The sequence below is a fragment of the Neomonachus schauinslandi genome, chromosome 4 (assembly GCF_002201575.2).
Source record: "Neomonachus schauinslandi chromosome 4, ASM220157v2, whole genome shotgun sequence".
In the NCBI taxonomy this organism is placed as follows: Eukaryota; Metazoa; Chordata; class Mammalia; order Carnivora; family Phocidae; genus Neomonachus; species Neomonachus schauinslandi.
In genome coordinates this window covers 10,739,941-10,765,399 of record NC_058406.1, presented here as the reverse complement: position 1 = coordinate 10,765,399, position 25,459 = coordinate 10,739,941, and the positions used below count along the sequence as shown (strand labels likewise).

Sequence of the window (25,459 nt, the reverse complement as noted above, 5' to 3'; positions counted from 1 at the left end):
ACTCAGGAGAGCAGCCTTTCAATCCCAGCGCTGGCTGTAACCAATACATAACCTTGAGGAAGTCGCAGGAAATCTTTGAGCACCATTTACACAATGACAGGGTGGTCCCAATGACCTCTACAGAAATTCTGAAGGGAGAAGGGGGACCTGTGATTAATGAGTATCTCCTTGGCAGAAACTGGAAACAAAAGCTTAGAGAGGTGACATAAGTTGTAGCTGGAATTTGAACTTGGGTCTATCGAACTCCAAAGCGCTTGCTTTCTTCACTGTATCTGCAGAGCTTCCCCATCACAGCGGCAAGCAGCAAGGGGTGCGGGGCTGATAGAGGTGCTCTTTGTGTCGGGTGGGATGTCATGACGTTGCAGGAAGGACGAAGGAGGTATCCAGGTCACATGGGACAGTGTGGCTGGACTGGGAACAGGGCTAAGCAGCTAAAGGGAAGGGTAGTCATGTTTACCACTGTGGGGCCCCCCACTGGCCCCTGTGGGCAAGGGTAGCCCAGAGCCTGATCTGGGGTGGTTGCTGATGGGGCCATGCACAGGGTGAGGAAAACCGCTGCCAAGGGCTGTCAACCCATTCATGAAACAACTGTACACATCACTTGGGACGTCTGGCTTCCTTTCTTCCTTCTGCACATTTCCCTTAGACTTGCCATATTTCAGAACAGAGAAAGACCCGATTTATAGACTTGGGCGAGGTGGGTTTCCTTGCCCCTCTGCTTGATCAGAATACCACTACCATGAATAGGACAGCTTGTTTCCACACCTCCCTTCCCGGAGATCAGAAAGCACTCCAAAAGGCAACCACAGACAAAACCCACAATATGGCAGGCATGCCCGGATGTGACTTCAGTTGCCCATGCCTCATGCTGAAGCAGAGACTCTGTTATTACTTAACTGTTTTTTGGGGGGCATTGCAAATGTCCCTGCAGCTCATGTCCTGCCTAGCTGGGGTGGGGGAGTGGCGCCCTCCACATGGACTCTGATGTGAATGGTGACTCTGGAGTTGTGCAACATGGCGGCCCTACGTTAGACTTCGGCGGAAGAACTATGATTTACAAAGCATGTTCCTGGACATATCCCCCGGGGGCAGGTGCCAATGTATTTTGTCAACCAAGAGGGGTTTTGGGGGTGTTTTTCCATCTTGGATGTCATCCCACAGGTAATTTATATGGACATGTATCCATCTGCTGGCTGGGGAGGTTTTGGGGGTCCTTCCTGTCCTGTCTAACTCCCAGAAGAGGCATCCTGGCTGCTAACATGCTTATTTGCTTGGTTCTAAAGCTGAGAGTTACCATGACCTTGTCAGAGGCACTGGACGCCAGGCCAAGCGATTTACATACATTACGAACTTAACGCCACAGTAACTTCATGCGGTAGGGACCGGTAGTGCCCTGAGTTTGCAGCAGCAGGAACCAAGCTGTGAGAATGGGGTGACTTGGGCACGAGCCCACAGCGTAAGCGCAGGGCTGGGACTGTGCTCGAGGCAGTCTGACCAGGACACACACTCTCCCCACCGTGACATCTGCTAATACATGTGGCTCCCCGACCTCCCACCACCCTCTACCCCCCATCCCCAAGAAAAGGTGGTCACATCCCTTCTGATTGGTATGGTCACCACAAAGCCTGAAATAAATGTTTTCATTTGGGAACTCTGTCAGGAAGAGAATAGCTCTGATCATGTCCATCCCTTTTGACATCATGATGATCCTCCTTGAAAACTCTACCTCAGGGGAAAACACAGTGCCCTCACTAGGGACCCAAAAAACCAGCCAGAAACAAGAGTATGCAGCAATCAGGATGGCCACAAATTTCCTAGAAAAGCTGGACCTCAAAGTATTTAATGAGAGATGCCCTTCATTACCTCCTCTTCCTTCCTTCCTACCGCCCTACCTTCCTTCCGTCCGTCCTACCTTCCCTCCTTCCAGTCCATAAGCCTACCCTCACTCAGGCCCTGCAGAGGACCCCTCCATTACTAAGAGCTCAGAGGATGCTTGCATGAAAGTCTCTCAATCTAGGAATGCCCTGAGCAGAGAGCACTTTGGGGAGGATGGAGGAGGGGAGAGCCTGCAGGGAAAGGTGGCTCCCTGGGAAAGCCCAGGCTGCTATAAGCGCCCTGGGCACAGGCCTGCAGAACATTTGTGCAGCTGACTGCAGTCACTTGAGGGAATGAAGCGGGACGCAAATGCTTATAGAAATAAGAATGAAAAAAAATGTGTGTATATTCAAGTGCCCACAAAAGTGTGCTTTGCTGTCTTTGAAAACCAGTCGGGGATACTGCTCTGGCTAGCGTTAGATTAAATGGTTTTCTTCCCTCTGTTCCCCACAAGTGGGGACAGAGATGAATTCTGCATTGACCAGCTGTGTGAGGCTGGGGAAATCACTTAACTTCTCTGAGTTTTGGATTCTTTGTCTGTAAGATGGGGATCATGAGAGAACCCACCTCGTAGGTTGTTGTGAGTGTTAAATAAGGAAGAGCAGGCAAATTGCTTAGCACAGTGTCGTTCATATCCGTAATTCCTGCTACTCCACTGATTTCTCTTTTTACCAAGCGTCCTCTCCTTCTGTAGTCAAGGTTCGAGGTCGTCATCATTGTTTCTTACACTTATATCAGAAACACCTCGTAAAGTGAAGTACCCCTTCCATACTTAGACATCTCTGTGCATGACACCCTTATTCACAACAGCCAGAAGGTGGGAACAACTATCGATGGATGAACGGCTCAACGAAATGTGGTGTAGACCCACGACGGAATATTACTCAGCTCAAAAGCATCCCTTTACTCAAAAAGGAAGGGGATTCTGACACCTGCTACAACATGGATGCACCTTGAGGACATGATACTACGTAAGTGGAGCGAGACAGTCACAAAGGGACAAACACTGTTAGATTCCACTTACACAAGGTGCCCGGAGCGGTCAAATTCAGAGAGACAGAAAGAACGGTGGCTGGGGGCGGAAGGAGGAGGGAGTTTTTATTTAATGGGCACCAAGTTTCAGTTTGGGAAGATGAACAGAGTTCTGGAGACTGCCGTAGAACCATGCGAATGTAATGGCGTGGAACTCTATACTTAAAAATGGTACGATGGTGAATATTTTCAGTATTTGGCCACAATCTTTAAAATTAAAAATTAAGAACAAACAAAAAAACCCAAGTACCTCCAAGGTTGTTTGTTTTTTTTTTTTTTTAAGATTTTATTTATTTATTTGACAGAGAGAGAGACACAGCGAGAGAGAGAACACAAGCAACGGGAGTGGGAGAGGGAGAAGCAGGCTTCCCGTGGAGCAGGGAGCCCGAAGCGGGGCTCGATCACAGGACCCCGGGATCTGAGCCAAGGCAGACGTTTAACTGACTGAGCCACCCAGGCGCCCCTCTCCAAGGTTTTTTGGGGGAGTAACAGAAATGGATGGAAATGTCCTGAAAGGTTGTGGTGATGTCTTACTTCGTAAACATACAAAAACGGGGGGCGCCTGGGTGGCTCAGTTGGTTAGGCGTCTGCCTTCCGCTCAGGTCATGATCTCAGGGCCCTGGGATCGAGCCCCACATCGAGCTTCCTGTTCAGCTCTCCCTCTTCCCCTGCTTGTGCTCTCTCTCTCTCTCAAATAAAAAATAAAATCTTTTAAAAAAACACACAAAAATGGGCTGAATCACAGGCTTACAATGAATGAAGTTTATGTTATGTAAATTTTACTTTACATAATCAAAGCCCATCAGATTTTATCCTTTAAACATGTGCAGCTGATTGTATGTCAATCATATCTCCATTAAGCTGTTTTTTTTCCTTTTTTTTTTTTTAAGTGGGCTCTATGCCCAGCTTGGAGCCCAATGCGAGGCTTGAACTCACGACCCTGAGATCAAGAGTCAGATGCTTAACTGGCTAAGCCCCCCAGGCGCCCCTCCATAAAGCTATTTCTTAAAAAAGCAGCACAGTTTTCCGTATACGAACGAACTCCTTGTAGTTTTTTCAAACAAGGCCCCCTTTTGATGGATATTTAAGTTTCAATTTTTGTGTCCCTATAAATAATACTTCCATAAATATCTTCATATGAAAAAAATGCAAACACTGTTGGTCTTTCCCCTGCTGGCAAGCCACAAAATAAGAATTTCCCAGGCAGGGCTTTCTGGGAACCTGTAATTTTGTTGAACATTCCAGAAACATTCTTATAATCAAACATATTTGAGAAACATTGACTCAAACTTCACAAACTTGGATTTACAGGCTTGGGGTTTGAAACTCCATTTTCTCTGGTTCAGAAAAAAAATCTGTAAATGCTCTATACAAGGGATTCCATATTTAGGCTTCCCTTCTGTTGGGGGTACATCGGAATCACCAAGGAGCCTGTGAGAATGCATATTCCCCGATGCAGGCTCCACTCCCAGGGAGGCTGTGTAGGGTCACCAGATTTAACATAAATAAATACGTAGATTAAAAAAATAGATATAAATGAAATATAGAGTATCCAATTAACTCCGAATTTCAGACAAATACTAAATAATTTTTTTAGCATAAGCGATCCCTTGCAATATTTGGGACATACTTATACTAAAAGATTATTTGTTGTTTCTCTGAAATTCAGATTTAACTGGCTGTCCTGTGTTTTTTCTGGCAACCTTAAGTATGAGTCCTTGGGCCTGGATGAGGCTCAGGGATCTGCATTGTTGGTCTGCTCCCCACAGGGTTCTGATGTGGGTGTGTGTGTGGGGGGGTCCTTATTATCCATGTTGAGAACTCTTGATCAGGTCAACACCTTCTGGGTCAGGAGCCCCCCCCTTCAGTGCTGCCCCAGGACCCTGGTGCATTCCATGAGCAAACATACTTTAATGGTCTAAGGAGGATAAGGCAGCTGAGCAGCAGCTGAAAAATCTGCCTGCCCCACATCTTCAAAGCCAAATGTGATGGATGTGGCATCATGACCCACGCAACCTAAGGGACGCCGTCCATCTTCCTGGGGTGCACAGTTAGGTCTGCCTGTGGGCTCAAAACCCCAGGAGTCTGTCTAGATCCTCTAAATTTGATTTATTTATACCCAGCCTTGTCCCAGAAAGGATTTTAAGCCTTGGAGGCCTCAGTCCATGTAGCGTTCTTGGGGGGCGGTGAGTAAGATAAAGATGCCATCTCTCTTGGACACACGTGACAGATGTTAATTGTGTGCTCACCGTGAACGGGCACCATGCTAGTTTTACAATTATAATCATCTCTTTCCACCCTCAAGGTGAGCCTGCAAGGTAATTGCTGTCATTGGCCCCATTTTATAGAGGAAGAAAAGGAAGAAACGGGAGGTTGTGGGGGGTCCAGAGGCTTGCTCGGGAGCGCATGAGATATGCGAGTGGCAGAGCTGGGATTCTGACCAAAGCCTGAGCCGCTAACCAGCCCCCCGCGCCCCCTGGCCCAACCTGGCCCCAGCCTGCCTCCCCCGTGAATGGTGTGTTCCTTGGGACTGAGCTTTAAGGAGGAAGTTTTGTATTGCATTTTGCTTAAACTGGGGCCATATTTTAGGTCAGAATCCTAGGGATGTTTCTGATCGGGGGTGTGACAAGAGGGGCCATGTGCTGACTCTCTGCCGGAGGCAGACACTGACTTTCACGCTTTACAGATAGATACCCTCTCAATGCCGTGCAGCATCAGAAGCCCGAGACCCGGGCATATAAAGAACCCTGGCTGAGGTCACAAAGCAAGGAAGCTGCAGAGTACTGATCTGCCTAAAACGAAGCATCCATTTATGAGTTTTCAAAAGCACACGCCTGCTTTCCTCTTGCCCTAACCAAGCTTTGCATTTCCAGGAAAACGCTATGAGTCGGAGTTCGCCCCTGCACAACTCTTACACGTCATTCCAGGAAATGCCCAGAAGAGGGCGCTAGGATGCACACCCCACCAGGATCCGGCTGGACTGGTGTGAACCTTGCAAGGTCGGGTGGGTCAACGTCACTTGCGTGCACAGCATGAAATCCGGGTGGCCCGTTCTGGACAAGCACCACCCTTTGGATGCACAAAAGGCAACAGGACATGGCGCCTCTGGCCCCCTACCCTGCAAGGGCATGGACTCACCGAGGGTGGGTTTTCGATGACCAGTTCGTAGGTCAGCCCTCCAGACCCAAATCTCAGGATGTCTCCGGGTAGCAGCTTCACGGCCACATTCTGAATGTGGCACTCGTTGACGAAGGTGCCGTTTCGGGAATTGAAGTCCTGGAGAACAAAGCTGTCCTCGGCCTCATTATATTCAATAAGTGCATGATGGTTGTCGATGTCAGCAGACTGAAATACAGAAGGAAGACAGCTGTAACCAGGGCCCCAACATCTACTAGTGAGCACTGGGTACTGGAAGGTGCTAAGTCCCTTGCCTGGCCGGCTGGTCACCACAACCCTCATTTAAAAATGATAACGCGGGGGCGCCTGGGTGGCTCAGTCGGCTAAGCGGCTGCCTTCGGCTCAGGTCATGATCCCAGAATCCTGGGATCGAGCCCCTCATCGGGCTCCCTGCTCAGCAGGAAGCCTGCTTCTTCCTCTCCCTCTGCCTGCCACTCTGCCTACCTGTGCTGTCTCTCTATCTCTCTGTCAAATAAATAAATAAAATCTTTAAAAAAAAAAATGATAACGTTTGGCCTCTGGGCTGGGCATGGAGCCTGCTTAAGATACTCTGCCTCTCGGTCTGCCCCACCCCCACAACACTCCATTAAAAAAAAAAAAAATGATGACGCTCAGGGTCAGAGAAGTTAAGTGACCTGGCCAAGGCCACATGGTTAGTGTGTGGCAGAGCTGGGGTATGCACTCTCTGACTCCAGACCCAGAGCAGGTGCCCAAGTTGTGAGGTGGGGAACCAGGCAGCACAGAGGCAAAGGGAACTTGGGGGAGTCTGAATGAGCACATATTCTGGCCAGGGAGTTGGCCCCTTTCTCTTTCCCTGACCCCACATAGGTACGCTTTTGGTTGTCCAGAATGGCAGGACAGAAAGCAAAAATCACCCCAAACACAAACTAGAAAGATCAGTTAGTTGGCAAGTGACAACTGTCCACTTTCCTGCAAGGAAAATACCAAGTTTGTGGAATAAGGTACATAGAGCTAAGGAAGGGGAGAGTTTTTAATGATTGTTGTTCATTAATTTTTTTATTCATTTTGAAAATAACATTTTAAAAGTGTTACAGAAAATGAGAATTGGAGAAAAGCACAAAGAAGGCTCCCATCCCCCAGAGGCAGGCACTGTTTTAACACTGTGGCTCACTTCCTTCCAGTCTTCTGTCTATGCTTACAATCTTTTTAAAAAGTTCAAACAAAATTGAGATCACACCACATAACATACAGTTTTATAACTACTTTTACAAAACCTTGGTGTACAATGAAGGTTTTCCCATGTGATTAGTTATTTCTATTGCTTTTTAAAAGGTGCTCAGAATTTATCTCATCGGTGATGATCTGCTTTTCAAGAGGGGGCCAGGTGTGACTACATTTCCAGAAAGAAAGGGACCCCAGCCCAGATAGTGTGTCTGTGAGTTGGCAATGCGGGGCAGAAGGCTCCGCCGTACTTTCTCTTTCGTTAGAAGAGTGAGCAAAGTTTAGCACCCAGGAGGAAAGACTACATTCCCTGGGTCGTGGGGCTCTGGACTGTGGCTGTAGGGCACATGTGAAGTCTTTCTCTTTTCAGGACACTGTGCCTATGAGACATCCACCCCGGCCTGAGACTTTGCAATTAGTTTCTAGATTTATCTTCTCGGAGTGCCTCATCTGACATTCTTACAGAGTACTTGCACTTAGAAAAATATAAAGTCCCATAATACAGTACAAAGTGTAAAGTCCCATAATACAATGATACCAATAGCTTGTATTGATAATATAATAATAGCTTATATTATATAGCTTATATTGTTATACAGTAATATAATAACTTGTATTAATAGAATATATTAATTCAACATTACATGCCAGGAAATTTGCTAAGTGCTCTACTGCATTATCCCATTTCATCTACACAATAATCCAAAGGGATGGTTCTCTATTTTGTAGATAAGGAAACTGAGGCACAGAATGATTAAATTTGCCCAAAGTCACCCAGCTTGGCTAGCCTGGATTGTACTCAGATTTGCTTGATTCAAATGTCTGTGTTCTTACCCACTTTGCAAATTTTTATCATATACTTCGGTATTCAAAATATTGAAACACAAAAAGAAAGCAGGAGGAACTATATTAATTTCAGATGGAACTGACTTCAGAGCAAGAAGTGTTACTAGGGGTAAAGAGAGGCATTACATATGATGATAAAGGGGTCAATTCTCCAAGAAGACATAACAATCCTTAATTGTATGTGCCTAAAGATAGAGCATCAGAATAGGTGAGGCAGAAAGTGATAGAAGTCTGAGGAGAAATAAACAAATCCATTATGATAGTTGGAGGCTTCAACATCCCTGTATCAGTAATGGACAGATTCAGCAGGCAGAAAATTAGTAAGGATAAAGCTGAACTGAACACCACCATCAGTCAACTGGATCTAAATGACATGTATAGATTGCTTCACCAAATAACAACAAAATGCACATTGTTCTCAAGCTCACATAGAACATTCACCAAGATAGACCACACTCTGAGCACAAAACATAACTCAACAAATTTAAAAGAACAGAAATCATACAAAGTATGCCCTCAGCCTATGATGGAATCAAACTAGGAATCAATAGCTGAAAGATAGTTGAAAATTCCAAAGTATTTGGAGATTAAACAACATGCTTCTAAACAGCATGTTGGTCAAGGAAGAAGTCGTAAGACAAAGAAAAAATTATCTAAATGAAATGGAAGTAAATGCAAATGAAAATACAACTTACCAGAATTTGTGGGATGCAGGAAAGCAGTGCTGAGAAGGAAATTTATAGCATAGAATGCATATATTAGAAATGAAAGAGTTTAAAATCAATAATCTAAGCTTCCACCTTAGGAAATTAGAGAATGAAGAGCAATATAAGCCTAAGACAAGCAGAAGAAAAAATTAGGACAGAAATGAATGAAATAAAAAAACAGGAAAATAATAGAGAAAAATCAATGAAATGAAAAGTTGATTCTTTGAAAAGATTGATAAAATTGGCAAGCCTCTAGGAGGCTAACCAAGAAAAAAAGAGAGAGGGTACAAATTACTAAAATCAGAAATGAAAGAGAGACCATCACTACTGATCCCATAAACATTAAAAAGATAATAAAGTAACATTATAAATAATTCTATGCCCACAAATTTGAGAACTTAGATGAAACTGACCACCTCCTCGAAAGATACAATGTATCAAAACTCATACAAGGAGAATTAAATGATCTGAATAGGCCCATATATATTAAAGAATTTGAATCAATAGTTAATAGCCTTCCAAAACAGAAAGCACCAGGCCCAGATGGGTTCATTGGTGAATTCCATCAAACACTTAAGGAAAAAATGATACCAGTTCTCTACAACCTCTTCCAGAACATAGAAACAGAAGGAACACTCCCTAACTCATTCTATGTGGACAACATTACTCTACTACCAAAACCAGACAAAGATATTACAAGAAGAGAAAACTTCAGACGAATATTTCTCATGAACATAGAAGAAAAATCCTCAACAAAATATTAGCAAATTGAATCCAACAATATATACAAAGAATTGTACACCACAAGCAAGTATGCAGGTATGCAAGACTGGGTTGACACTTGAAAATCAATTAATGTAATCTATCACCTCAACAGGCTAGCGAAGAAAAGTCACAGGATCGTATCACTGGATGAAGAAAGAGCATTTGACAAAATTCAACACCTATTCATCATTAAAAAGCAAAAACACAAAACTTTTGGCAAATTGGGAATAGAGGGGAACTTCCTCAACCTGATAAAGAACATCTACAAAATCCTTAAAGCTAATCACACTTAATGATGAGAAACTAGAAACTTTCCCATTAAGATTAGGAACAAGACAAGGATATCCCCTTTCACACTCCTTTTTAACACAGTACAGTGTCCTAGCCAGGACACGCAATAAGACAAGAAAAGGAAATAAAAGGTACGTAGATTGGGAAGGAAGAAATAAAACTGTCTCTGGTTGCAGATGACATGATTGCCTATGTAGAAAATCCCAAAGAATCAACAAAAACACTCTTAGAATTAATAAGCAATTATAGGAAGGCTGCAAGATACAAAATTAATATACAAAAGTTGATTGCTTTCCTGTATACCAGCAATGAACAGCTGGAATTGGAAATTAAAAATACAACATCACTTACGTTAGCACCAAAAAAAAAAAAAAAAAAAACAGGGGAAAAGAAAGACCAGACAGACAGACTTAGGTATAAATCTAACAAAATATGTAAAGATCTATATGAAGAAAACTATATGACGTTTAGCATCTTTTCATAGGCTTATTTGCCATCTGTATATCTTCTTTGGTGAGGTGTCTATTCATATCTTTTGCCCATTTGTAAACTGGGTTGTCTGTTTCTTAGTTGTTGAGTTTTAAGACTCATTTATTTTGGATACATGTTTATAGTATTCTTATTCATAACTGCCCCAAACTGGAAGCAACCAAGGTGTCCTTTAAAAGGTAAATGGATAGGCAAATTGTGGTACATCCGTACAATAAAGTAATAGTGATGAAAAGAAATGAGCTATCAAGCCACAAAAAGACATGGCGGAACCATGTAAATGCGCATTTCTTAGTGAAAGAAGCCAGTCTGAAAAGGCTGTACGATTTCAACTATATGAAATTCTGAAAAAAGTAAAACTATAGAGATGGTAAAAAGATCAGTGGTTTCCAGTTGGATGGAACTGGAATGGAATGGAATTCCAAATGGAATTCCAGTTGGATGGCTTCATCCCATCCAAAGTGATGGGTGTGGGACAGCATGAATAGGGGGAGCACAGGGATTTCGGGGCAGTGAAACTATTCTGTATGACACGGCAGTGGTGTATACTTATTACATATTTGCCAAAACCCACAGAATATGCAATGCGAGGAGTGAGCCCTAATGTAAACTATGGACTTTAGTTAATAATAATATATCAACATTGGTTCCTCAGTGGTAACTAATGTCCCATGTTAAAGCAAGACGTTAACGATAGGGGAAGCTCTGTGTGTGTTTGCAGGGGCTGGGTATATGGGAACTCTATGTACTATTTGCTCAATAACCTATAAACCTCAATCTGGTCTAAAAAAGAAACTTTTTTTCAATATTAAAACACATCAGTTCTTTGGGAAATACCACTCATGTCATGGTCATCACCATTCTCATTGATCTCTGTGCTCCATGAACTCTTGATAACCCATCAAAGAGAGAAATTCTATGGGATGCATTTTGTTTTTCTTTTCCCAGGCCTCATTTACTTTCAGTTCCTCAGTAGCTGTCAGGCCATTATTAAGAAACCAAAGCAAGCAGAAGTTTTGAATGACTCCATAAAATGGGGTGAGCACCTGCCACATATTGGGCCAAGAGAGTGCTTCCTGGGACTGCCCTATCATACCAGACCATCCACTTCCTTGGAAAATTGAAAAGCTACTATTGGGACAGAAGCCCTGCTGCTCAGATAGGCTGAATGTGTAAGCTCCACCCTGCTGAGCTGTCCCACGATTCACTGGTGGGAATGTTAAAACGTGCAGCTCGATGTGAAAGACAGTTCCTCAAAAACTTAAGAATGAAATTATCAGATGATCTGGCATACAACCAAAGGAACAGAAAGCAAGGGCTTGAAGAAATATTTGTACGCCCATGTTCACAGTTTTATTTGCAATAGCTGGAACGTGGAAACAACCCAGGGTCCACTGACAGATGAGTGCAGAGGCAAAATGTGCCAAGTACCTATGATGGAATATTATTCAGCCTTAAAAAGGAAGAGAATTCTGATGCATGCTACAATATGGGATGAACCTTGAAGACATCACGCTGAGTGAAATAAGCCAGTCATACATAGGCAACTACTGTCTGATTCTACTAATATGAAGTAGGTAGAGTTGTCAAGCTCATAGAAACAGAAAGTAGGATGGGACTGGGACTGGCGGGGGAGGGGAAGTTGGGCATTATTTGGTGGTTTAATGGGTATAGAGTTTCAGTTTTGCAAGATGAAAAAGTTCTGACTGGTTACACAACAATGTGAACACTCTTAACACTGCTAATCCGCACACTTAAAATTGGTTCAGGTGGTAAACGTTATGTGCATTTTACCACAATATTGAAAATGGCTAAGATGGGAGCGCCTGGGTGGCTCAGTAGGTTGAGTGTCCAACTCTTGGTTTCGGCTCAGGTCTTGGTCTCAGGGTCATGGGATCAAGTCCCGCATTGGGTTCTCTGCTCAGCGCAGAGTCTGCTTGTCCCTCTCCCTCCCCCTCAAATAAATAAATAAAATCTTTAAGAAAAATGGCTAAGATGAAGTGCCTCAGCCAACATCAAGATGCTGGCAGATGGCACTGTCAGAACCAAAATCTGTGTCCTTGACTTATCCCTTATGCTTTTCACAGTAGACAGTGATTTAATAGTGAGACAGGAGTGGGGTGGAACTGAATATGGGACACGCATTTTATTATTTATTTATTTATTTATTTATTTATTTATTTATTTGAGAGTGAGAGATCGCAGGCACACGTGTGTGTGCATGGCGGGGGAGAGAGGCAGAGGCAGAGGGAGAGAGAATCTCAGGCTGACTCCATGCTCAGCATGGAGCCTGACCGGGGCCCAGCCCAAGTGGCTGCATCGATGGGCTGATGGGCTCCTTGCTTCTGGTTTCTGGTTGGGGCTGGCCAATGGGGGATCAGAGATCCAAGCAGGGAGGAGAGAGGGTAGGGTAGTTGTTCTCCTGGCTCCCTCCCTGTGGGTTCACCATGAGCTGGGTGCAACCCTCCACCAAAAGCCACAGCTCCTGTTGGGGGTTCCAGGAGATGTAATCCCTTCACCCTTCAGGTCTAGGGGGTGGGAACAGCCCCTCACTCTTAGTGGCTCTGGGCACTGCACCATCCGGAGTGGTTTCTTTAAGTCTGGCCACCCCCTGTAGGAGTCCCTTTATGAAACCCACCTCTGTCTCTCCACACCCATTCTGGATGGCCCTCTGCCCCCTGCCAGGACCTGGAGTTCCAGCAGGGAGAAGCTGTCAGATATGACTTTCAGGTCCCCTTCTCTCAGCCACGGAGGGGCTCAGGGTGGTCTTGTCATTACCCCACCTCGTCTGGTCCCAGCTCACAGAGGGTCTCCTCTTTGTATCTTCAGTCTCAGCATGACCCCCTAACCCGTGACCATGTTCACCATCCTCACAATGCCTCCCCTCCCCGTCCCCCATTCCTTTCCATTGGTGTCAAACTGTCTCGAGAGTGTTCCTTCCCACCTGAGCCCTCAGCCCACTGTCACTGTCACCCATGGCCCCCCAGCTTCTGCGGCAGCTAGCACTGTGGTCGGGGGAGGCATGTGGCCACCTGGTTAAGGGGCTGAAGAGGCAGGACGGTGTGGTGCTTATTGGACTGGCTTTCGAGGTGGGGGGCCTGGGCTCAAAGTCCAGCTCTCCTACTTCCTAGTTGGGTGACCTTGGGCACGTGACCTATTCTCTTAGTGCCTCGGTTTCCTCGTCGGTGAATACAGACAACAGCAGAACAGCTTAGTAGTTATTGGTGACGTATTAATGAGATAACACATATAAAAGCACTGAGAACTTTGGCACATATAGAGAATGCCAAAATGCTCACTACTGCGAGCAAGAGGACGGGCTCTAGGGTTGGAAAGCCTGGAGTCCAATCGCACCTCTGCTGCATCCCAGCTGTGCAGCCTGGGGCAAGTCTCTTGCTTCTCCTGCAAGAGTGGGTTTCATATGCTGTGCTTTGTGACAGATTTTCCAGGCAGAGCAAGCAGGAAAGGACAGAGTGGTTGCTTCCCCTGCAAAAGTGGGTTTCATATGCTGTGCTTCACAGGACTGACAGGAGGTACTCTTTGGAGGAATTTTCAAGGTAGGAGGACAACATTTTAAAAATTAAATGGTGTGTGTATGTGCATGTGATCTATTTCTTTTCACCTTTTGGTTCTTGGCTATCCCATTCCCTTGCTCCATCCTCCTTACTGCCTCAAGAAAGATGTAATGCAGAAACAGTGAAAACTGGGGTTTTCAAAATAATAAGGAAATGAGGAAACAGCTGGGCTCTGGTAAGACAGTGAGTCTGGGAGGAGAAGGGCAGGGGAAGCATCTCTCCTTCCCTCTGTCAGTGACACCCACCTACCTTGGTCTCCCTGGGAAGGCCCCGAGGAAGGGCAAAGCCTCAAGAAGAGGCTAGTTCCTAAAATCAGACTGCCTGAGCAGGGTTCCCAGCCCCCAACCCACCCTGTGTGACCTCAACTTCCTCATCTGTAAAATGGGGGAAATGATAGTGCCTGCCGCGTAGGATTGTTCATTGTAAGGATTAAATGAGTTAATATACTCGGAAGTGCCCAGAACAGTGCCTGGCACCAAGTAAACCCTCAGTGTGTTATGTATGTGTTACTGATATGTTCCCTGGCCTGGCCACAGCTTGCTGGCTCTGCTACCTCTCTGATTACTCCTAGATCTCCATGCTGGGCTCCTCTCCCTTTGCCTGCCCCTGGATTCCATGGCTCCGAGGAGTCTAGGGCCAGCTCCCTTTCCTTCTCGCTCCATCCACAGGTGGGGCCACTGCACCACCCCCAAATTCTCCGATGTGTATTTCCAACCCCCAGCTCATCTCTGGGCCTCCCAGTGACCGCCTGCCCCTGGATGCTGATGCACTCACCTCACGTTGCATCCTGCCTCCTCCCGTCCCATATAACCCTTCCCAGCTCACCCACCATCTCTCTCCATGGCTCCTGACATTGTCCTTACTGGTTCCTCCAAAATGCTCTCAAACAAGCCCCACAAGGCCACACCCTCTGCATGGCAATGGTGCAGGCAAGAGGTAGGATTAACTACAGTAGGTAGAATGGCCCCCAAAAGAGATCTATGCCCTAAATGTGGATCCTGGTATGATACTCCATTACATGGCACAAGGGACTATACAGATGTAGAGGTTACTAATCCATGATCTTAAAAGAGGGAGAGTATCCTGGATCTTCCAGGTGGGACTAGTCTAATGCCATGAGCCCTTAAAGCAGAGACTTTCTCTGGCTGGAGTTGGGACAGATGAGCCAGAACTGGGGGTCAGAAAGATCTGAAACACGAAAAGGCTTTGATCCAATGCTGCTGGCTTTGAAGATGAAGGGGGCCACCAGCCTGGAATGTGGGCGGCCTCTCTGGGCTGAGAGCCACCTCCACGGACAGCCAGCCTTCAAAGGAATCCTCAGTCCGTAACTGCAGGAGCTAAGTTCCACCAACTACCCGAACCAACCTGGCAGCGGATTCTCCTTGGAGACTCTGTGTCAGAGCCCAGGCCCGCCAGCACCTTGATTTTGGCCTCCTGTGACCTGGGGCAGAGAAACCAGCTGAGTTCACCCTGACTTCTGAAGTAGAGCACTGTGACATAATCCCTTTGTGCTGTTGTAAGTGGAACACAAATACAATAGCCAACATTTACTGCAGAATTGACAGCACCAGGCACTGATCTGAGCCCTTCGCAGTAATTATCTCATAACGTGGTCGCTGCAACTGTCCCCGTGGTGCATATACAGAGACCGCAGTGGGGAACAGCTACACAGCTTGCCTGAGACCCTACAGCCTACCAGGGCGGAGCCGGGCTCTGAACCAGCTGCCTGGTGCCAAGGTCATGCCCTTGACTGCTCTGTTCCAGGGCCTCTCTGCCTGCTCTTCTCCCACCCAAATAACAAAGACCATCAGTTCCTCCCCAGCTTTAAAAGCCTTTTTCAGGGCAGGAGGCGGGGGAGAGGGGGAGCAGAGGTTCCTCTTCAAATGCTTAGCCTGGCTTCCATTTTACACATTGCCACCAACATGTCCTTTTCTCCCGGGGCCAATTTATTCACCAAACCTCTCCGGACCTTTGCACATGCTGTTTCAACACCTCGGGTGTCCTTTCCTGCTTGCTCTGCCTGGAAAATCTGAAGACTTCTCTTTTAAAGAGGCAGCTCAAGCTTGGTTTTCTCAGAGGCGTTTCCTGACCCCCAGAAAGGATTCTCGTGGGGCCTCAACTTACAGCCCCAACAGTCCTCTTGGCTGGAAAGCACTGGGTCAACATTCCCTCCCCCACACAAGTCCCCCACTAGATGGTGCCACGCCAGCTAGTTGTGGGCATGAGGACCACAAGAAAATTCATTTCGTGTTTCACCTATGATCCTCACTTTGGATTTCACGCTCTGGAACTTCCCTAGCTCAGTGAACTATTTTAATATTCCAGTGAACTCACAAGGAATTTCAGATATTTAGATTTTAGATGCTCCCAAAGCTAAATTCACACTCAGGGAATGAAACTTCTTTCTCTAGAAGCTTTGAGTCAGACGGCCCTGAATCTGAAATCAGCCCCACCTCCCCTGACCAGCTGTGTGGTTTGGGGAAAGTTACTTAACCTTTCTGTAAATGAGGATAATAATGATAATAGCAGTTCCTACCCCATAGGGTTTTTTTTTTTTTTGAGGGTGTAATTTTGTAAATACACGTACAGTACACAGAATATATATGAAGCCAAATGAGGTGTGGTAAGTAGTCTAGAAATGCACGCTCTAGCTGTTTGTATTATTTGTGCTATTGAAGAGATCATGATCTTCCACCTCACATGCATTAGAATGGCGACAATAAAAAAAAAACCGGGATAAAACCAGTATTGGTGAGGATGTGGGGACAGTGGAGTCCTTGTACTCTGTTGGTGGGAATGTAAAATGGAGCAGGAGATGAGAAGAATGGTATGGCGGTTCCTCGAAAAATTAAGGATAAAATGATATATGATCCAGGGGCGCCTGGGTGGCTCAGTCATTGGGTGTCTGCCTTCGGCTCAGGTCATGATCCGAGGGTCCTGGGATCGAGCCCCGCATCGGGCTCCCTGCTCCGCGGGAGGCCTGCTTCTCCCTCTCCCACTCCCCCTGCTTGTGTTCCTGCTCTCGCTCTCTCTCTCTCTGTGTGTCAAATAAAAAAAAAATGATATATGATCCAGCAAGCCCACTTCTGGGTATACATCCAAAGGAATGGAAAGCAAGGGCTGGTAGAAATGTTTGTATACCCGTGTTCACGGCATTATTTCCAGGAGCCACAAGGTGGAAAGAACCCAGGGTCCACTGACAGGCGAGCGGGTAAGCAACGTGTGCCGAATGCATACAACGGAATATCCAACATGGGCAAACCTTGAGGACATGATGCTAAGTGAACTAAGTAAGGGTCATAAGAGGACGAACACTGTGTGATTCCACTTACAGGAGGTACCTAGAGGAGCCAAATTCATAGAGACAGGAAGCGGAAGGGTCAGGGCCAGGGGCTGGGGGAGGGGCCCTGGGGATGGTTGTCGAGTGGGTGCAGGGTTTTGTAGGGTGACAAGCTCTGGGGATGGAGGCAACGATGGCTGCACAAGGTGAGTGTATTGAATACCACTGACCTGTACACCGAAGAGCGGTTAAGATGGAACATTTTGTGTTCTATTTTACCACAATAACAAAAAAAAATGAGCAACCTGGGATCAGCCCCTTTCTATAAACTTTTTCCCCCCTTGGAAGCCCTCCACCTGCTGGAGGGAAAGTCGGCTCATCAATTGCTGCAGTAGGGGGGCGCCTGGGTGGCTCAGTGGGCTAAGCGTCTGCCTTGGGCTCACATCATGATCCCAGGATCCTGGGATCGAGTCCCCCGTTGGGCTCCCTGCTCAGTGGAGAGTCTGCTTCTCCCTCTGCCTGCCGCTCCCCCTGCTTGTGCTCTCTCTCTTTCTGACAAATAAATAAAATCTTAAAATAAATAAATAAATAAAAGAATTGCTGCAGTAGGAAGTGACCAGTGAGATCAGCCCCGAGTTCCGGCTGCCAGTTCTTGAATGGGGGGAGAGGAAAGTTCCCCTGGGACTCAGGAGAGCAGGTGGGTGAATCCCTGAGCAGCAGAGCTCGGGGAGGAGCCAGGAGTGAGCATGGGAGCACAACCCAGGTGAGCAGGGAGCAAGAAGAGCGGATGGAAGGGGCGGCGACCGCCCGTGTCTTTCTGCGCCTTTCCCCACAGAGACTGAGCAGGGTAAGAATCCTTATCTAGCCTGGGTCCACCTGTCACCTCATCTCTCAAAATGCAGGGGTTTGCTCATAAGAGAAACACAAATGAAAACGACATGGATGCCGGGTCTGAGCGAAGATCCAGTGGGTGGACAAGGCACGCTGGGGCAGGGCTGTCCAGTGCTGATAACCTCTGGTGGGCAATCCGGAGACGCCCGTCAGAAGTACAGATGTGCGTGCCCACACGTCTGCGAAGTGATGTAAATAACGGGACAATTGTGGCAGCCTTGTTTAATAGTGATAAACAAGAAGACGTGGGCTCTGATGGCTCTTTTCTAAGAGGCAGCCCAGAACAGCCAGGCAAAGGGACAAGAGTCCTCTGGCCATATGGGTGCGAGTGTGTCTGTTAGATCAGTCTTGCTCCACGACTCTCAGATCCCACCTGAGAAGGGGCTGCCACGTGCTAGACTGTTCCAGCTGGAAAGGAACCAGCTGGTAGGTACTGAGTGCCCAGGCCAAAGGTGCAGGTGTAAGCATTTCACCCCCTGTCATTTTTGTCCTTTCTTCTTCTCTTCCATCTCCCCCCTCCCTGCCACAGCATGGTGCTGACTTGGGCTGTCCTGTAGCTCAGTCTTCAAGGGGATTTGGAAACCTCTCACGTGTGGCCCAGTTGAGTTCTTGGGGAGGGGTGAGGGTGGGTCAGCTCTCCACTGTGGAACTCTTGCTTCTCTTTCCCTCAAAACAGAGTATATTGAAATAGTATGTGCCCCTCCCCCCAACAGGGGCTCCCACAACATCATCTCCCAAAAAAAATGTGTGGTCAAGAAGAAAGAGGGAGGGCCCTCAAAGCATGGTCCTGGAACCAATCTCCATGGGACCCCAGTCCCTACCTGAGCCCGGGGAGCATATATAATGTGAAGATTCCTGGGCCATACCCTGAAACCCACAGGGTCAGAATGTCTAGGGGTTCAAGTTTAACAAGCACTCTGATACAGATGGAAAATTCTACAACCACTGGCTTGCAGTATTTCTTCATTCTGGAAGAACTGAACCCCTTTCTCAGTGGGGTTTAAATAACAGCCACATCTAACTCGAAAAATTACAGTTCACAAGCCACATCCGATCACACAAATTAAAATTCACAAGGTTTATGTCTTAAATGAACAAAGCTGAGGCTTTCAAGCTCTGGAAAATGGGAGAGGGGAGATTCTGAACAGAGCTCTTTAAAAAAAAATTTATTTATTTGAGAGAGAGAGAGACAGAGATAGCGATAGAGAACACAAATGGGGAGAAGAGGGAGAAAGAGGCTCCCTGCTGAGCAGGGAGCCAGATGCAGGGCTCGATCCCAGGCCCCTGGGATCACAACCTGAGCCAAAGGCAGACGTTTAACCAACTGAGCCACCCAGGCTCCCCTGAACAGAGCTCCTGATGGCGAGTCTGCATGTGGCAGCCAGGATGGTCATTTCAAAATGCACGTCTCTCCCCTTGCTTAAAACTCCTCAGTTTCTTCCCATACTCTTCAGATATGGTGGCTGAAGGAGGCTTACTCATCTCTTAAGCTCTCTCCGTTCCCACTCTTCTGGACACACTGGTTTTCTCTCAGTCCCTTGGGCTCATAATATTCTCTTCCACCCCAGTGCCTCTGCACATGCCATTCCCCTTTCCCCTTGTCTAGTTAAATCTTCCTTATCCTCCATATTCCTTTCCTTTAGAGCCCCAATGTGAATAGAACCATACGTGTCTTTATGGGATCCTATTACTTATGTGTCTCTCTCCTAGCAGCTTCCTGACTGTGGGGACCATGACTTCTTCTACCATTGCTTTATCCCCAGGCTTGCCTCAGTACTGAGGCTCCAGGTAAATATTTGTGGAAGGAATGAGTGATAACAACCGTAAAAGCTAGCCTGGTGAAAACAGGCTTCCTTTTGCCGTGAGAGAACCAAACTCCTTACAGGATAGAGAAAGAAGTCTGCAGGGCAAAACCCTGCAAAGATCAATATTGATTTTTCCCTGAGCCAAATGATTACAAGTGACTTTTATTTTCTTCCTTATCCTGTGCTTTCTCCCATTTTTTAAAAACAGTAAGTGTGTAATGACCTTCCATTATCGGAAAAAGTAAATGGTGTCAAAATCTGATGCCATCAACAATCAGAACAATATGTCAGCCTTGCCATGAGTATAAATCCCTAGAAGTAAGACTGTCTATTCTTTAGGATTTACTCAGGTAAATAAAACGATCTTTTCTATTTGCTGGATGTAACCTCTGGGTAATTTTGGAGATTACTTTTTATTAATATGTATTTCTGAACTTTATTTAGTGAAATGACTTCCAGTGGTACAAATAACATAAACTATAAATTGACTGGTGATTGATTCCTCAGGGTGGCCCATAGCTAATCAAGGGTGATTCTTCTCATCAGAAGGGCCCAAGGAAGTCAACAGAGCAATTTTCAACTTGTCTTGTTTTATAAAACTAGAAAATGTTGACACGTCGCAGGTTTCAATTTTTCAAAATGGACCTGTGTCCCCACAACCCCTTTTAAACAAACCTCCTCTCCCAAATCCATTTAAACTTGGGGAAGAGGATTTGTTTAAGAGAAGATAGAAGCGCCCATCAAAAGTCTGTTCACAAAACATTTGGCAATTCATGTGTCATCTGTTCTCTAGGGAGCCAAGACAAGCTCGTGCTTCTGGAAACACAGCCGACTGCTCATAAATCAATGTGACTGTGGCTGGCAGGGGTGATTTACTTCTTAAACTAAGTCTGAGGAGCAGTAGGTGGTCAGTTATTTTTATACAGTGAATGCAACTCAATTTCTGTCTATATAAAAATTGTCCTCATTAGTTCCTTTTTCCATATAGCTTGTTAATATCAGTGGCTCCTCATCTTAATCCTGTGCACCTTTAAGGATTCTTCTCAATCTCCATTTTATGAGCCTATATTAATGATCATGGTGTCATTTACTTAGACTCATGTGCCATTTTATGTGCATTTCTCACTTATTCCTTACCATAACCCTGTGAGATCAGTGGCTTATAGACAGGGAAAATGAGCTCAGAGAAATCAAGTAATTTGCTTAGAGTCACAAAGCCAACCAGTGGCCTAATGAGATTCAGTCCCAGGTCTGTCTCTCTCCAAAGCCTACAGTTTTCTAATATCATACTCGGGTTCAAAACACAGATCTCTGTTTCTACTTTGGCCAGACATGAAATGAAACTACCTAAAACCTGTCCCTTGTTGTGATAAAGAAGAATCTGCAATTCTTCTTCTTTTCCCCCACTTTGTGCACTAAACAGAGATTTCTGTGTCCTTCCTTGTAGGGAGACTACATCATGGATAAGAACCTCAAGGGGAGGTCCATTGAGTTATTTTTAAATTTGAGAGTTTCTGACAAACACTCTCAGAAAATTAGGAATAAGCAATTATAAAGATTTATACTGCTTTGATCACTGTTATTCAACAGAGTACTGGACGTTCTAGCCAGTGCATTAAAGCAAGAAAAAGGAAATTAAGGGTATTTAAGATCTCCTTTTCTGAAAGGAGAAATAAACTTTTTATTTGTAGATGGCATGATTGTTTATGTGTAAAATCCCAATAAATCTGTAAAAACTTTCTAGGAGTACCTGGGTGGCTCAGTCGGTTAAGCATCTGCCCTTGGCTCAGATCATGATCCTAGGGTCCTGGGATCAAACCCCACATTGGCCTCCCTGCTTGGAGAGGGGGCTGCTTCTCCCTCCTTCTCCCTCCCCCCTGCTGCTGCCCCTGCTTGTGTGCTCTGAGCTCTCTCTCTATGTCAAATGAATGAATAAAATCTCCAAAACAAAACAAAACACAAAACAAAAAAAAATATTCTAGAAAGTTTAGTTACGGTTGCAAGATACCACATAAGCATACAAAAATCAATTGTATTTCTATATACTATTAATGAACATGTGGAAACCAAATTAAAAATATAATACCATTTACAATCATTAAAAAAAGATAAATACTTAAGTGCATATCTAACCAAACATGTACAGGGCTGGTATGCTAAAAACTACAGAACATTTATGAAAGAAATCAAAGACCCCCTAAATAGAAGGAGAGACATACCATGTTCATGGGTTGGAAGACAACATAGTAAAGATATCAATTCTTCTCACACTGATATATTGGCTTAAATACAATTCCTATCAAAATTCCAGCATGATATTTTGTATATATGGACAGGCTTATACTAAAATTGGTGTGAAAAGGCAAAAGAACTAAAATAGGTAAAAAGAAATTTTTTTTTTAAAAGAAGGATAAAATGGAAGGAATCACTCGACTTGAGTCAACACTTACATAACTTCAGTAATCAAGACTGTGTTGTACAGGTAGAGGGACAGACACATAGATCAACAAAACATATAGGAAACTTGGAAATATCTCCCACACAAGTATGGCTAGATGGTTTTTGACAAAGTTCCAAAAGTATTTCAATGGAGAAAGGACAGCTTTTCAACAAATGGTGCTGGGACAACTACATATCCACACGCAATGAAGAAGAACCTTGACCTAAATCTCATGTCATATACAAAAATGAACTCAAAATGGTGCATATATTTAAACACAAAACCTACAAAACTTTTATAAAAAAATATGAGAAATCCTCCGGATCAAGGACTTGGCAACATATTCTCTTAGACAGGACATGAAAAGCATGATTCATGAAAAGAAAAAATGATCAACTGAACTTCATCAAAATCTAAAACTTCTGCCCTGTGAAATATTCTGTTAAGAGAATGAAAAGACAAGTTATCGACAAGGAGGAATGATCTGCAACCTCTGTATCTGAAAGAAAAGGGATATGTCTCTAAAATATTTTTTAAAAAACTCTCAAAACTCAATAGTTAAAAACCAAACAACATGATTAGAAAATGGGCAAAAGACATGAAGAGACATTTCACCAAAGAGGATGTGCACAAGGCCAATAAGCCCATGAAAAGATGTCCAACATCACTAGCCATTAGGGAAATGCAAATGAAGACCATGGGGAGGCATCACGACACACCAGAACAGCTAAAATTAAAAACCAGTGATAACACCAGTTGCTGGTGAAGATGCAGAGAAACCGCATCTCATACATTTGATGGCGGGAATATTAAATGGTACAGCCACTCTGGACAACAGTCTAGCAGTTTCTTTAGAAAACATACACTTCCCATCTGATCCAGCAATCACACTCCTGAGCACTTATCCCAGAGAAATATAAACTTGCGTTCACACAAAAACCTGTGCACAAATGTTCATAAGTAGATTTATCTGTAACAACCCCAGATTAGAAACAATCAAAATGTCCTTTAATATGTGAATGGTTAAACAAACTGGTACATCTCCACCATGGAAATATTACTCCCAACAAAAAGGAACAGGCGAACAACCTAAATGGATCTCAAGGACATTATGCTGAGTGAGAAAAAAACAATCTCAAAAGGTCACATGTGGTATAATTCCATTTATATAACATTCTCAAATGTTATACACATCACAATAGTCTCCAAAAGCTCTGGAAAAGGCGAGAGGCCATTGCTCAAGCCGAGTACTTCAGGTGGCCCTCGCTGTCAGGCCCAGAGCAGGTGAAGGTCAAAGCATGAGCTCCATGAGCTCCATGCCCCCTATTTGGCTGGGGGGAGGGGACGATAGGTGGGGCATCCGTACACATGGTCAGCAAAGGACAGAGGGCACATCACACTCTATCTCATACTCATTTTCACTACACATGCTGAGGAGACCCAGTACATTCCACAGGTAGTTATGGGTCACACATGGAGGGAGGATGTGGCTGTTAGCTAGAGGATGTGCCTTAAAAAAGACTCGAGTCCACAGAACAGCAGGGACGTGTGGAGGGGGTGAGATGCTGGGAGTGGGCAGGAACAGTTCTTACCTCTAAAACAAGGTCTGAGTCTTCATGCCTTCCAACAGTAGTACTTTTATTCAGGACAAAAAAGCCTTCTGCGCTCTTTAGGTAGGCTTTCATACTCTCTGCTTTCCCTATAGAAGGTTTTCAGAAAAAAAAAAAAGTTATTAGGAAAATGCAATCTTCTGATTATTCAACATCACATTTAGAATGGATGAAATGCATCGTCATGTTAAAGGAGAAATCAGCAGAGGTTGGAGAGGATAGATGGACTTTACAGTTTGAGCACAATTTCTGCAGATTTTTAAGACTATCTTTTTAAGCAGTGACATCTAGCAAAGATGAGCTTGGTTCTGATCATCAAACAGAAGACATTTTTTACATAACTCAGTGCCCAAACCACCAATAACAGAAACAACCCAACGACAAACCTGAATTCCACTGATAATCTCTGTCCACCTCCCATGAAGCTCAGTACAATGTTAGTTATCTGACACGGGAGGTATTCTGTCCCATATTCTTAACCCACCACACACTAGCTCTGTGACTTTGGGTGAGTTACTTCTTTCTCTATGCCTCAGTTTTCTCATCTGTAAAATGGGGTTAATAATACTCTGTAACCCAAAGGGTTCTGTGAGGATGAAATGCAATCAATCGTGTGTGAAGCTTTTGGGGTGGTGGCCGCTATGCACTAACCACACATTTGTCCTGTTATGATGATGATGATGATGATGATGATGATGATGATGATGAATCTTGGGCTTATTGAACTTGAACCCAAGGAAGTTTAGCCTTCTACAGAGCTTCTGAAACTGCTGAGTTAGTCATTGAGGGAATGGGCTTTAAAGGATACTTTCTTTGTAAATCACTCCGTTTCTTCATAAATTAGGGGGAAAAGGGTAACTTTGAAAGACAAACCATCAAGACTCTAGCTTGAACATACGATCAAGACTCTACATATTTTCCCCCAACCTTTTTTTATGAAAATGTCAGATACACAGGTGAACTCCTTTATACCCACCACCTAGATCCTACAATTGACATTTTGCTATATTTGCTGTATCACACAACCCTCCATCTAGCCATGTATCCATCCATTTTGTAGTTAGATGCATTCCAAAGTAAGTTTTATACTGGTTTTTTAAAATATAAAAATCTCAGTGACTTCAGTAGGTTCCAAAATGTTGATAATTCATATGACGCTTGAATTCTGATTTGAGGTATGTCCAGTTACACAGTGGGACATCCTTCATCTCAGTGCCGTGTCCAAGAGCCAAAGTCCCTCTCTTTTCTTTTCAACTAAAAGGTCACTGAAATATGATGCTGTTGGACTGTGGATAAAAACAAAGACCATCTAGTTGTGATCATAGGGGTCTCAGGTCTGGTTCTGCTTTTCATCCACATCTCCATCATCAATGACTGAATCCCTCCTAAGTGCCAGGCACTGTGCTATTTTTTTAAAAAATTTTTATTTATTTATTTGAGAGAGAGAATGAGATAGAGCATGAGAGGGTCAGAGGGAGAAGCAGACTCCCTGCT

General features: G+C 44.8%; 1 protein-coding gene across 1 annotated transcript in view; it reads right to left on the bottom strand.

Moving 5' to 3' along the window:
- The window catches only part of FHAD1 (forkhead associated phosphopeptide binding domain 1), a 120,980-nt gene extending 96,940 nt beyond the window's left edge, over positions 1-24,040 (bottom strand). The window contains exons 1-2 of the mRNA XM_044913813.1: positions 23,948-24,040; positions 6,046-6,252 (exon numbers count right to left, since the gene is read on the bottom strand). Coding sequence (XP_044769748.1) covers positions 6,046-6,252; positions 23,948-24,040 — 300 coding nt within the window. The remainder of the gene's footprint in view (positions 1-6,045; positions 6,253-23,947) is intronic.
- Positions 24,041-25,459: the final 1,419 nt, after the last annotated feature.